The sequence below is a fragment of the Columba livia genome, chromosome 21 (genome assembly GCF_036013475.1).
Source record: "Columba livia isolate bColLiv1 breed racing homer chromosome 21, bColLiv1.pat.W.v2, whole genome shotgun sequence".
Lineage (NCBI taxonomy): Eukaryota > Metazoa > Chordata > Aves > Columbiformes > Columbidae > Columba > Columba livia.
In genome coordinates, this window is record NC_088622.1 from 1999940 (window position 1) to 2012125 (window position 12186).

The window sequence follows — 12186 nt, forward strand, 5'->3', positions numbered from 1 at the left end:
TCAGTAGCACTGTTTGTTTACAGGACGAGTGTTTTAATATCTCAAGAGCTGATCATTTGACAGATTTCACCAACAAGTGCTCATGATCTGTGCAAAACCAGAAACATACTGATGCTGCTTCATACTGCAAATACTTTGACAGGCATTCTCAGGGTTTGTTTCAAAGAGTTCATTGTAGCAATTAGAGCTTCTGTAGGGAAAGTTGAGTCACCCTGACCTGTTTTCTTTCTTCCCAGACCCATCAGCCTAACAGTAGCCAAATGCTGGGACCCTACTCCCAGGAGTTACTTCACCATCCCCAGGGGTGAGTCCATTTTTGTGCTCTTTGCTGGGTTCCTGAGGAGCCCTCAAGGTCTAGAATATTTTCAGCTATTTTGGCATCTAACAGATTTCCATTCCCTACAAGTTCAATACTTTTAAGTTTGGTTGTATGGTTCGTTTGCTTTTTGTTTTGGGAGGTGGGGGCAAAGCACTTGCTAGTACTGCACGTCATAGAAAAGTGAGAATCTATCTCCCTTTGTAGAATAATAGTGAAATATTATTACGGGATCGGTCGCTTCTCTCCCACAAGAGGAAATATTTCACTCCTACCGCACTTAGAGGAACAGGAGTGTCGTGGTTTTATCCTCTGAGGCTGGTGCAGCAATTGCTGGAGAAAACAAGCTACTCCTGACAAGGTGCTTTTTGTTCCCTCGTTCTGGGGCTGTTTCAGTTGTATTGTCAGAATGGTGAGGACTTGTGCATAACAAAATATTCCCTCTTTCTTTAGATTTTTGTGTTTATTGCAAATCTGATTTCATTTGTCTTTCTCTCCCTTTCTGGTTGTTCTGCAGCTGAACCGGTGAGGCCAATTGACCCCGCGGCGTGGATCTCTCATACCACAGCCATGACGGGAGCGTACCCCCGTTACGGTATGAGCCCCTCCATGAGCATCACCACATCTACCAGCTCCTCACTAACAAGCTCAATTCCCGATTCGGAAAGTAAGTCACAGTGCGGCCAGCGCAGGGCAGGCGGCTCCTGCTCGGGGCCAGCGGTGCCGAGCTGTGCGCAAATCCGACCCCAGTCCCACACACGATGAAAACGACAGCGGCCACACAACTCTTGAATGCTTTCTGACGTTTGTGATTCTGTTGGGGAGCATAAAGCCTTTTTCTCAATGTCAGAAGTAAATGCAGTGGTGTTTCGATTCAGGAAGAGGTGGCTTCTGGTCCCTTTTACAGTTACACGGCAGGCCTCCAATTTTACCCCCCCAGATAAATGTGTGAGCTTCCTCCTTCTATTCGAGATTTTTTTTGATAAATTCAAATAATTTACTTCAGATAGACGTCACTGGATAATAACGTTAGTGTATCATTTAGGAAGTCTTCCGCTGATATTCTCATAGCCTTCTTTTATATTTTTTGTACTTTTAGAAATTATTGAGCAAGGAGAAGACAAATGTAACGTCCCATGTGAAATTACAGCTAGAGTTCAGCCTTCTCTCCTGGTTTGTCTGTCTGTGGCAGTCCCTGCACTAGTTGTATCCATGTAACAAGTTGTCACGAGTCCTTATCTGGGACTTTAAAGGGCAGTTGTCCTTTTTGCAGGTGTAGTAGCTCAGTGTCCCTTTAGATAGAGGCAGCACCGCTGAAGGGAAATACACCCGCAGCAGGAAGCCAGGGAATCACTTACCCGATGACTTTATCTTGAGATGTGTTTTCAGCCTTACAGGTACTAAAGATTGTGGAATCGAATGTATCTGCTGATTGCTGTCAAACGAGAGTCTGTTACTCTGCATTCCTCTTGAACTACTCATGTATCGTGTGCCTTGATATGCAGTGATGTGATTGGGAAGTGCGGAATGCAGACGCCCTCTCAATCGTACTTTAAAAATAAAGGTTATTTGGGAGCAGAACCACGTTTCTGGAGACAGCTTCTCATTTCCGTGCCAGTGACTTCCAGCGTTTCCTCTCCTGAATGCAAGAAAATGGAGAGTACCCCAACATTAATTATCTTTTGCTTAGCACCTTCCTTCAGTTCAGTCCTATTATCCCCCCCAAAATGGCAATACTTGGCTGTGAAAGTGGAAGCAGTGAATTAACGGAGTCATCTTAGACAAGTCTGTTTCATGGTCCCTTGTTTGAAGTATTGTGAATATCTGCTGGTTCACTGGTTTTGCAGCAAGGCCAGAATAATGTAAATGGACCGAATAACCACTTTCCTTCCGACTGGCATCCTGGGCTCTCTGGGCGGAAAGTGAACTTGTGGTATCTTTGCACAGCCACCACTGCATTGGTGCTCGTGATTCAGGTAGCTGAGGTTTTGGGGCCGTACAAATCACCACCACACAGTGGGAATTATTCTGTGTTAGCTCTTTATTTTCTCAGGTGCATTTCTTCAAAAACAGGACTGTGCGAACCGAGGCAGACTGACGCATTGAATAGTAATTATTGCTTTGAAAAGTATCTCATTCTCCGGCAGTGTTCTGGCTGATGCAGGGGAATATTCTCTCGCTGTGGTTTGTGAGTGTTGGACTCGCTGCCTCAGCCGGTGCCAACTCTGCTCCTCGTTTTCTCTGCTAAAGGTCGATTTTTGCAGCCCCTGTTCTGCCGCTGCAGGATCCCTCTTTGCACCTACTGATGTCCCATTCCATGCAAGTAATTTCAAGTGTTTCAGTGTTCCTTGAAAGTCTTGCTGTTTCAAAATGCAGTCCGCTGACATTGTTGGAAAGTTCTCTTTTTCTCTTGCATGGACTTCAGAGGATTTTGAATTGAGACTTCAAACTGTTTCTGCTTAATAGTGTTCAGCCTGAGGTACTGTGTGATTTCTGGGGCCTTTTTGTTTGGGCAAAAGTGTACGGAAGTGCTGAAAGAAAGACACAGGTCAGTGGTGTTATTACATGTGGTAGGACTTTGTTTTGCTGGAGCATACACCTCTTTTATCACCAGGATCTGCTAAGGGGACAGAAATGCCACTCGAACCCAATAACCAAAGCCCTGAGGAGGAGCTTTGCGGTAGGTCTGGCAACCCAGAGCAGAGTTACGGCCCGTGCTGCTCTCAGCTCCGCGCACACCTGCAGTCAGGCCCACAGCTGAGCTCAGACTAAAGTGGGGGCGTTTTAGATGCATCTTAGGACTTTTCATATTTGTACAGCAGTAGCAGACTCAGAAAACGTTGATGAGCATTTGGCCAGTGTTGTTCTTTATATGCAGGTCTCCATGGAAACACCATTTATTGCTCCCCGCATACTTTACTTGAATATTGGTTTGTTCTGTTTTTCCCCAAACAAACATTGCTTTTTGCCACTAACCAAACTAACTTCAAAGCAAAAGCAAAATGGTAGTGTTTATTCAAATGTTGTAAGTATTTGAAACTGCATGCGTAGAGGTCTGGGATGTTTTCATGCATATTAGCAGTGCATTTTTTGAAAGAAGCATTTTCAGTTTTCATTGTTTCATGCTTGTTGGGTTGCTGGAAAAGGACAAAGTTGGTTCCCTTGTGCTGTTGAAAGGTGGGTGATACGGGGAGCCGGGAGAAGGGAAGGGAGGAGGGTTTTGGATTCCTGCTGGGGAAGGGTCTGAACTGCAAACACAGGACACGTGTGCTTGACACAGATTTTTTTTCTCCTTGGGTTTCCTTTTGTGCAAATCTCAATGCAACGAAAGAGCACAGGGCTGATCTCTGCCTGGTTTGTGAAGTCAAGACACGTAGGGACTCAGCATCTCAGTGGTTACACTGGTTGCACTGGGCACAATCTGAAGAAGTGGTATAAATTCTATAATTTATGCCATTGAGGGTGCATTTGGGAACCTTTGTGTCTTTTTTTTGCATCTGTTGGTAAAGCTGTGTCTTGAAACGCTTCATCCAAATTGGGAGCTGAGAAGCTCATTTCAGACTCAGTTCATTTCAAAGCAGCGTGTAACCTCCTTCCTTTTAGAGTTAGAAGAGTCTCCGTTAACTGTGAAGAGTGACATGGCTACTATTGTCAAGGTTATGCAGCTCCCAGACTCAGGCCTTGAAATTCGGGACAGGATGTGGTTAAAAATCACCATCTCCAATGCAGTGATAGGTAAGCACGTCAAAGGAATGCTGGGGAAAAAAGAAGAAACAGAACAGTGGCTTTTTGAAAACAGGTTGAAGAAACTATATGAACATTTTTTTCTCCTGTCTATGACCTATATTTCCCTTGATAGCTGTGACCAACTCCTCAGTGTGACAGGAAGTAATTAATAGCTCCTGTTTGAGCCTGGACAGCCAAAAATAGGGCACATTTCTCGTGCCCACACACAGCTGGTCCTTCACCTTTACTTGTTACATCTCAGGTTTTCCTCATAAGGACTTGTGGCTCTTGCAGTCTGCCCAAGTGCAGCAGAGCAGGTCCTTGTCATTCCAGTTCCAGACAGCCACGCAAGCATCTTTGTTTAAAATTACCGCCTCTTGAGGAAGATGACACTCTCAATTACTTTTGTTCTGTAAATGCCAGGTCATTTTCCTTACTGCAACTCAAAAGGGATCAAACAGTGTAACTATACAACTTTCCGTGTGCCTGTTTGCTGTCACCGTTAGTGTGGTGTTCAGCTGGATGCAAGATAACTCTTCGCTTTCTCTGTTGATGTTTGGTGTTAATTAATTTAACAGTTAGGCCAAGTTGTGAAAATAACATTTTAAGCTCTTTGCAGCAAGATTGCGGCGTATTCATATTTGCGTTCAGTACCTGGCACAGTAGCACTAGTGGGCTATGTGATAATGGGAAGATTAAAAAAAAATCACATCAGTTTGGCTGGGCTGACCCTGGGGCTGCTCTTCCTGTTCTCATTTTAGGAGCAGATGTGGTCGACTGGCTTTACACACATGTGGAAGGCTTCAAAGACCGACGGGAGGCTAGAAAATATGCCAGCAGCATGTTGAAACACGGCTACCTCAGGCACACTGTGAACAAAATCACCTTCTCGGAGCAGTGCTACTACGTCTTCGGAGACCTCTGTGGCAGTGAGTTCCCCACCTGGGAGGGCAGAGCTCATGTGTTGTCTCTTCTGTGCTCTCAGAATTTGTATGACAAGTGGGTGATAATTCCCTTTAGACTGAGCAGTGAGACCACCTGGAAGAGAAGGATGAATTCCTCGAACGGGGCGTTGTACTGAGGCTCGGGGAAGCAGGATTTATTTCTGGTGATGCCACAGGCTTCCTGCTTGGCACTCACTCTCAGCTCCCAGTCTGTAAACTGGGGATGATTCCTCCTTGATGTATGGAAGTGCTGCAAAGGTACCTTGGTGCCCAGTGGTGAATATCAAGATGACATTTCCAGTGAATTCTGGAGGCTGGGTCCCTCTAGTCCCTCACCACACTGGGTGCTGTGTCCCCATTATTAAGGCAGGAGCCAGCTGCAAGGTAAGGGTGCAATCTTCACCTTTTTTTTCCCCCTCTTTTCCAGATCTGGCTGCACTGAACCTTAACAACGGTTCTAGCGGAGCGTCGGATCAGGACACCCTTGCTCCGCTCCCGCATCCCGCTGCTCCCTGGCCATTAGGTCAAGGATACCCGTACCAGTATCCTCTGCCCCCTCCATGTTTTCCACCAGCGTACCAAGACCCAAGCTTTAGCTACGGCAGCGGCAGCGCGGGGAGCCAGCAAAGCGAAGGTAAGCTGGCTCAGCTGGTCTTTATTTCCACAGCCGTCATTCCCCCTGACCATTTGCTTGAGTTCCTTCGTACTGTCTGTGCTCCTGTCTTGTGGTTTTGGGTGCTACCTGCATGGATTTGGTGCGACCGCACTTAATCAGAACCGTTTGTGTCAGTGATGGAGTGGGTCAGCCTTTCAGCTCTGTATCGAAACTGCCAGCGATGTTTTAACTGGGTCAGTAGGACGTAAAACACGGTTATAGTTCTGCTGCAGTGCTGTTCCCCGTGCAAAACGCTGGTGGGGAACTGGAGCCGAGCTGTTTGTCACGTCCATGGTGGCATAAGCGTCTGCGCTTTGCTTACCCAGCAGCACCACACCATAAACTACTGCTTAGACAATGCTGATCAGGCCAACATTAACGACTTGATTGTCCACTATTCAACTGTTGCCCCCCTTTTTAGAGGTCAGAGCCATTGCCAACAGCGGGGCTGCAGTTGCTTGATATTACTAGAAATTAGACCATTTTATTGCTGGTGGAACAGGGATTAGAACCAATGTGCTCTTGGCTTTCTCTTCCAAACTCAGTACGAAAGGAAAATCGCTCTCTTTGCGTGAGACAAGTGTGAGGTGGTCAGACAGGTGGTTTACAGGGCTGAAACACTGCTCACAGGGAGGAGAGTCGCTTTGTCATAAATATATGACGGGGAAAATCTAATACTGCATGGATTAAAAAGCTGACCTCCTCCTTTCCTGCCCTAGGATAATCTTTCAACGCTTTCCTTGTTCTTTCTTTTGGAAACCACACTTCTGTGTTGTTTCTTGTTTGGTAACTGTTATTCCCTTGTTTTGTTCTGAGCAAGCGTTAGACTGAAGGATTCCTAGAGGAATGGCTGACTCTAGGGGATTGGTAAGCTGCAAATGCCTCCATAATGACAAATTCACAGCATGATCATTTAGACTCTTGTGACCCAAATGTTTAGCTGTATTTTTTCCTTTTTTTTTTTTTATTTTATTTTATCCTTTTAAATTGTCTTGGGCGCTGAACCCGTCTCAATGCACAGGAGTGCAATAGCGTGGCATTAACACATCCACCCATCTGGCCCGTGTCACTCTGCTGCAGCAGCTACGGAGTAAATGGCATCAGATGGGAAAATCCCGTCACCAGCCTCTTCACTGCTCTTCCCCAGAGAAATAAATCATCTCGGCTCCTAATTTATCAGTCTGATGTCATCCATATGGATTGGATTTATCCACCAGTGCCCTTCTAGTGCTCATTTACTGACAGACACTTGAGCACTGTGCCAATGTCAGTGCTGGGACACAACTGCTAGAGCTGGGTTTCTTTTATCATAGAATCACAGGATGGTTTGGGTTAGAAGGGACCTTAAAGCTCATGTAGTTCCAACCCCCCTGCCATGGACAGGGACTCTTTCCACTAGACCAGGGTGCTCAAAGCCCCATCCAGACTGAGACCATGTTCTGGTAAGCAACAGGATGGGCAGGAAGATCTAGCAAAGTTTTGGGAGATGTTGCAGTTCTGTTCAAGGCTCTGTTCCAATTTTGGTTGCTACTTTGGAGTCAAAACCCAGTTGTCTGCTGCTTCCTTCTTTCTTGTGCTGCTCCCGTCCGCAGTCGGTGGGACGCAGCGGAGCAGACGACTTTCAGCCACAAGTTCTAGGCCAGCTGCTGCTTTCACTGTGCAAGCTCCAAAGTTGTCTCTGTGTACCCGCGCATGGCACAACCTCGTCAGCCTTGTTCTCCCGACTGTCATTGCTAAAATCCCACAAACCACCAACAGCACGTTCAGGCCTGGTTTTGTCATTGTTGCCATTACAACGCTCATTCCCAAATCCGCGGGGTTTTGGTCGGAGCTGATGTGGGACGCAGTCGCGGACCTGAGCTCATTCTGCTTTTCTCTCTCGGGCTTTTAGGAAGCAAAAGCAGCGGCTCAAACCGAAGCAACAGCGAGAACAGCAGGAGGGCTCTTGGCAGAGAGAAGGACCGCAAGTCGGCTGGCAGCGGCAGCGAGTCCGACCACACCGCGCGCAGCGGCGGCAGCGCCAGCGTCGTCCGCCGGGAGAGACCCGTGAGCCAGCTCAGCCACCGGAGCCACGTCTCTGCCACCCACAGCGAGAGGAGCCACCACAGCCACCACTCGTACGGGCCGCCGGGAGTCCCACCCCTCTACAACCTCCCCAAACTGGGCTCCAAAGTGTACGGGACCAGCGGACCCCCCGGAGGACCCCCAGTAAGGGAACTGGGCTCTGTTCCCCCCGAGCTGACGGGGAGCCGGCAGTCCTTCCAGAAGGCCATGGGCAACCCTTGCGAATTCTTTGTCGACATCATGTGAGAGCAAGTGCCTTCAGACTCTGCTGGGGAAGGGCTGGGGCTGGGGGGGATCGTTTTGGGGGGGAATGGGTCAATTTGGTCATTGCTCGAACACTTAAGTGGAAGAAACTTGGCTGTCTTGCATGTCACAGCTTCCTGGTTTGCAATGGTGTTGCAGAAAAATCAACAAAACAAAACAAAAAATACAAAAAAAGCCTCCACAAAAATGAACAAAAAAATCTCCTGGGATTGTTAAATATCAGCAAATTGATGGCATCTTTTCTTCTTTTTTTTTTTTTTTCCTTCCCCTCTCGTTTTTGATTGTGAATGGCTGCTGTATATTCACATCTTAATGAGCTTTGGTAATTGTGGCACCTACTTCAGTGCAATTAGTGTCTCTTTTTTGGCTGATTCAAGGACTGTTATTTCACGTGACTTCTAAATTTCCAGTAACGCATAGGAGCACTTTGATTTTTCCCTGATTTTTCTTTTACAAGGAAAAAAACCCCGACCCGTGGCTGGTATCCGCGATGCCGACTGCATCGGTCGGCTCCGAGCAGACACGGCACAGACAGCACGTGCTTGGGAAGGAGCCTCAAACCAACTCCTGGCAGAAAGCAAAGTTGTGACTACCTTCTGCTGCGCGCTAGGGAGTATCAATCAACCTTTCTTCTCTCTTTTTTCTTTTTTTAATATATTATTCTATCGAGGGAGTGGTGGAGTCTTGCTGCTGTGTGTGTTCATTGTGCAGAGCGTGTAAAGCCGTTTCATTTCGTATCACGCCAATGACGTTGTAGCTGCGGTCTGTTCCTGGGCATTTCAGTCGCGGCCCTGCTGACAGATGTCTCTGTTTCTTCTGGTTATAACGCGCACTCGCTTACAGGTTTTAAAAGTTTTCACAGAAATAGGACAATTGCTGCTATGTGATTCTGTTAATGTAGCTGCAGCTTTTCCCTTCCGAAAGGGGTATTTATTATCCCATTCTAGCAGAGACGCAGGTAAATCCTGGCTCCCACTAGGACATGGCTCTTCGTTTTGGTCGCTTCTTTCTGCATCCTCAATTTCTGAGCAGAATCTTTCTCTTTTTTTCTGAAATAGAAACCTGAACACGTCTAATCCCAATTGCAGCATTACCCACCGTGTTCTGAACACGGATGGGCGCTGGCTGTTAGCGGAGAGGTGAGAGGGTGTTTGGAGAACAGCTCATAAATGGTACAATTAACAAATGTTTCTACCTGACACAGAGCGAGACCCAAACTAAAGCTCCTGCTGGGGAGCTTTGACTTAAGCAACTGCTGTTGTGTATCCCCAGGATTTCATTACTACGTATTTTTCGCTCTGAGGCTATGGACACTTGATAAAGTTTGTTCAGGAACCTTCTCTGATGGTTCAGAAGCTTTTTTAAAGTGTCTGGATGAGCTTTTAGGACAGGTGCTTTAAAATCAGTCTTTGCTGTATATAAGCATTTGCTTCACTGATACGAAGCCTCTTTTTGTTAACGTTCCATGCTTTATGGGTAGTGTGAATATCCGATATGAGTGTCAAAAGAGAACGTCTTTCCCACTCTATACGTAGTAGCTTCACCTTCCCTTGTCACCCTGAAAAATTACTCCTCAAACTGTCCGTTCTGTATGTCGCTCGTTCTGGTAGGATTTTCACCGCTTCTTTTGTTATGAGGGGTCTGTGTGTAAACACACCCCTTTTACAACATTCAGAGTAACGTCTGTGCTAACTGGAGACTTCAGTCTCACTTTCGGAAGGGAGCCGGGCATTGAGGAAACTGTGGTGCTCAGGCCAGATCCTCCACTTACTGCTTTCAGACAGTTTGCTTTCCAAAAGTATCCCAAAAAGCTACATAACGTTTCTGGGAGCGGTGCTCTCCTCGTCATCCGTCGGAAGGGCAAGCACAGATTGCAGAGTTGGTTCAAAAGAACAGCGCTACCTGAAGGTTGGCTGTGCAGCACTATCCTTTCCTTTCCTTTCCTTTCCTTTCCTTTCCTTTCCTTTCCTTTCCTTTCCTTTCCTTTCCTTTCCTTTCCTTTCCTTTCCCTTTCCCTTTCCCTTTCCCTTTCCCTTTCCCTTTCCCTTTCCCTTTCCCTTTCCCTTTCCCTTTCCCTTTCCCTTTCCCTTTCTCTTTCCCTTTCCCTTTCCCTTTCCCTTTCCCTTTCCCTTTCCTTTCCCCCACTAACCCAGCAAAGATGCTGAAAATGTCTTGAAAGATTGACGTTTAAAGCAATGAAAGTCAGGGTGAAATAATCCTGTAATTCTGCCGTGTCTGCAGGAGATACTGTTAAGGAGCCACTGACTTTATTGACAATCATCAGTGGTTCTAATTTTAAATCAGTTGTGGCTTTTCTGGTCTCTATTGATGTTTTTTCCTGGCCCACTTTGTCTTAAGGCAGAACTTACAGGGCTGGAGGAAAAGATGGTGATTTTCATGACATATTTACAAAAGGGATTAAAGCTGGAGGCTGAGCTTTCACCCAGGGTAAAAACCCCTTTAATTTCCTCATGTCTTTCCAAGAGTTGCAGTTGACACACCTGCTGGGTTGTGGGTTTTGTCTCGTCGTCATGCTGTTGGCAGAAACTGTTCTGTGTCTTGCTGGTCTTTGCTGCTGTGTCGAAATGACTGTGTTCTGTACTTTAGCATTTGTGGGTAACTCTGCAGTGAGGCTGACAGCCTGGAACATTGCGGTGCTGAGCAAATCCGGCGGCTAAACCCGGCCTGGACAAGCTGCACCTACAACCAGGCATCCGTTTCGGGCAAATAACGAGTGCTCTGAGTGCTAGTTGGTTAATCCTGTATCGCGTGTGGAACCTGCTGCTTACAGAGAGCAGCAGGAGAATGTAAATGACCCTCCTGTGAACAGTGCAATACGTCACGGCCACCGCGTGTACAACACGTGCTTAATTTCCTCGCCTTGTAGCGTGCGGTGGAGAGGCCGGTTCAAGTGAAAGGAAAGTTAGACCCTGAAATATCGCTAGCTCTTAATTTTCAGGAGGTTTCCCACATCCCATCCTTGGCTTCCAACACATGTGCGTGTGTCTTTGCGACAATAGGGCCGTGGGGCCCAGCTCTGCGAGTTCCTCCCAGTACTACCTGTAGAAAGAAGTGCCACCAATGCCAAGGAAGCTACTTACAATAGGGGGTACTGGGCTGGGGGGAAGAAAGTTTAAGGCAGAAGTTTTTCTCTGATGTTAATGTCGAGGAAGTGGCGCTGGCCGGGCTCTAGAACACATGGAGGAGTTGTGGGTTTGCTCTACAGGGCGTTGAAACAACCTCGTAACAAGAGCCTTTGAGTAGCTGATATTTTGATCCTGGAAGTGAGACCCTCGCCTCCCGGCTGAGCTCAGTGTTACACACACCTGCCACCAGCTTTTAACTAACAGCTATGCTTGGAAGATCGTAAAAATCCATGAGAAACCAGTTTGGGATGACGTCTCCTGTCCAAAGAGGTGGTGTCTGCAGGGGTAGTTCCCTACGCAGAATATTAACTCTGAGGAGTGAGTTTTTTTGGCAAATAGTCTTAAAAGCACTGCTACTGTCTTTTACCTCCCCATAGTAAATCCACTTGTCAAAGGTAACAGTCCCCTGGACACTTTATCCAGAGGTGTATGGGATGGCAAGCGATGATGCACAGACCTTGACTTTGGACGTGATTCGTGTTCTGTTCCAATGGGCAGTCCCGTCCTGAGACTTGACAGCTCATGAGTTGATGTAATTGTTTTTGTTTTGCATTTAACTGGATTGTAATAAGATTGACTTAAAATTATTAATTCTAATCAGTGATTAGAAATACATGTAAAGAGTTTTATGTACAGTAGAGGAACAAAGTTACATGATTTTAAATAATGAAAACCCAGACTATCACCTATTCTAGAATTGGTTCTACTCAAAGAGTGACCTCTTACTAGCATGGACTGCACTGTTCCTGTTAAATGTCTATTGCATAATTGAATTCTTTTTTGTAGATATTGTATTAAAACCCGAGTGTCTGTATAGTTAATATATAGCTGCTTATGTGTAAATGCTATTTTAAACACTAAAAAGCTTTTAATTTTATGTGATAACCGCAGTGTATGTCTTCAATTCTTTGCACTGTTTACCACGCTCAAGTTTTGTCCTCAGACAGGAGAAGATTGTTCAGAGCTCATGGCAGGCAGCTGGGACGTGTGTGATTTAATTACTGCAGGAGTGCTTCATTTACCCTGTAAATATTCACTGCTAAACTGGGTCACAGACGACTGAAGTGCAGA

At 46.4% G+C, this 12186-nt stretch overlaps 1 protein-coding gene across 3 annotated transcripts in view; it reads left to right on the forward strand.

The window, feature by feature from the left end:
• Positions 1-12000, forward strand: part of DVL1 (dishevelled segment polarity protein 1) — a 49926-nt gene extending 37926 nt beyond the window's left edge. Inside the window, exons 10-16 of one of the 3 annotated variants that reach the window (XM_065037898.1) lie at positions 237-304; positions 834-983; positions 3920-4051; positions 4804-4971; positions 5414-5620; positions 6462-6508; positions 7533-7565. In XM_065037898.1, coding sequence (XP_064893970.1) covers positions 237-304; positions 834-983; positions 3920-4051; positions 4804-4971; positions 5414-5620; positions 6462-6472 — 736 coding nt within the window. In that variant the 3' untranslated portion in view covers positions 6473-6508; positions 7533-7565. Of the gene's footprint in view, positions 1-236; positions 305-833; positions 984-3919; positions 4052-4803; positions 4972-5413; positions 5621-6461; positions 6509-7532 lie in introns of all 3 variants that reach the window. The other 2 variants (XM_065037896.1, XM_065037897.1) reach the window with 2 other exon arrangements.
• Positions 12001-12186: the final 186 nt, after the last annotated feature.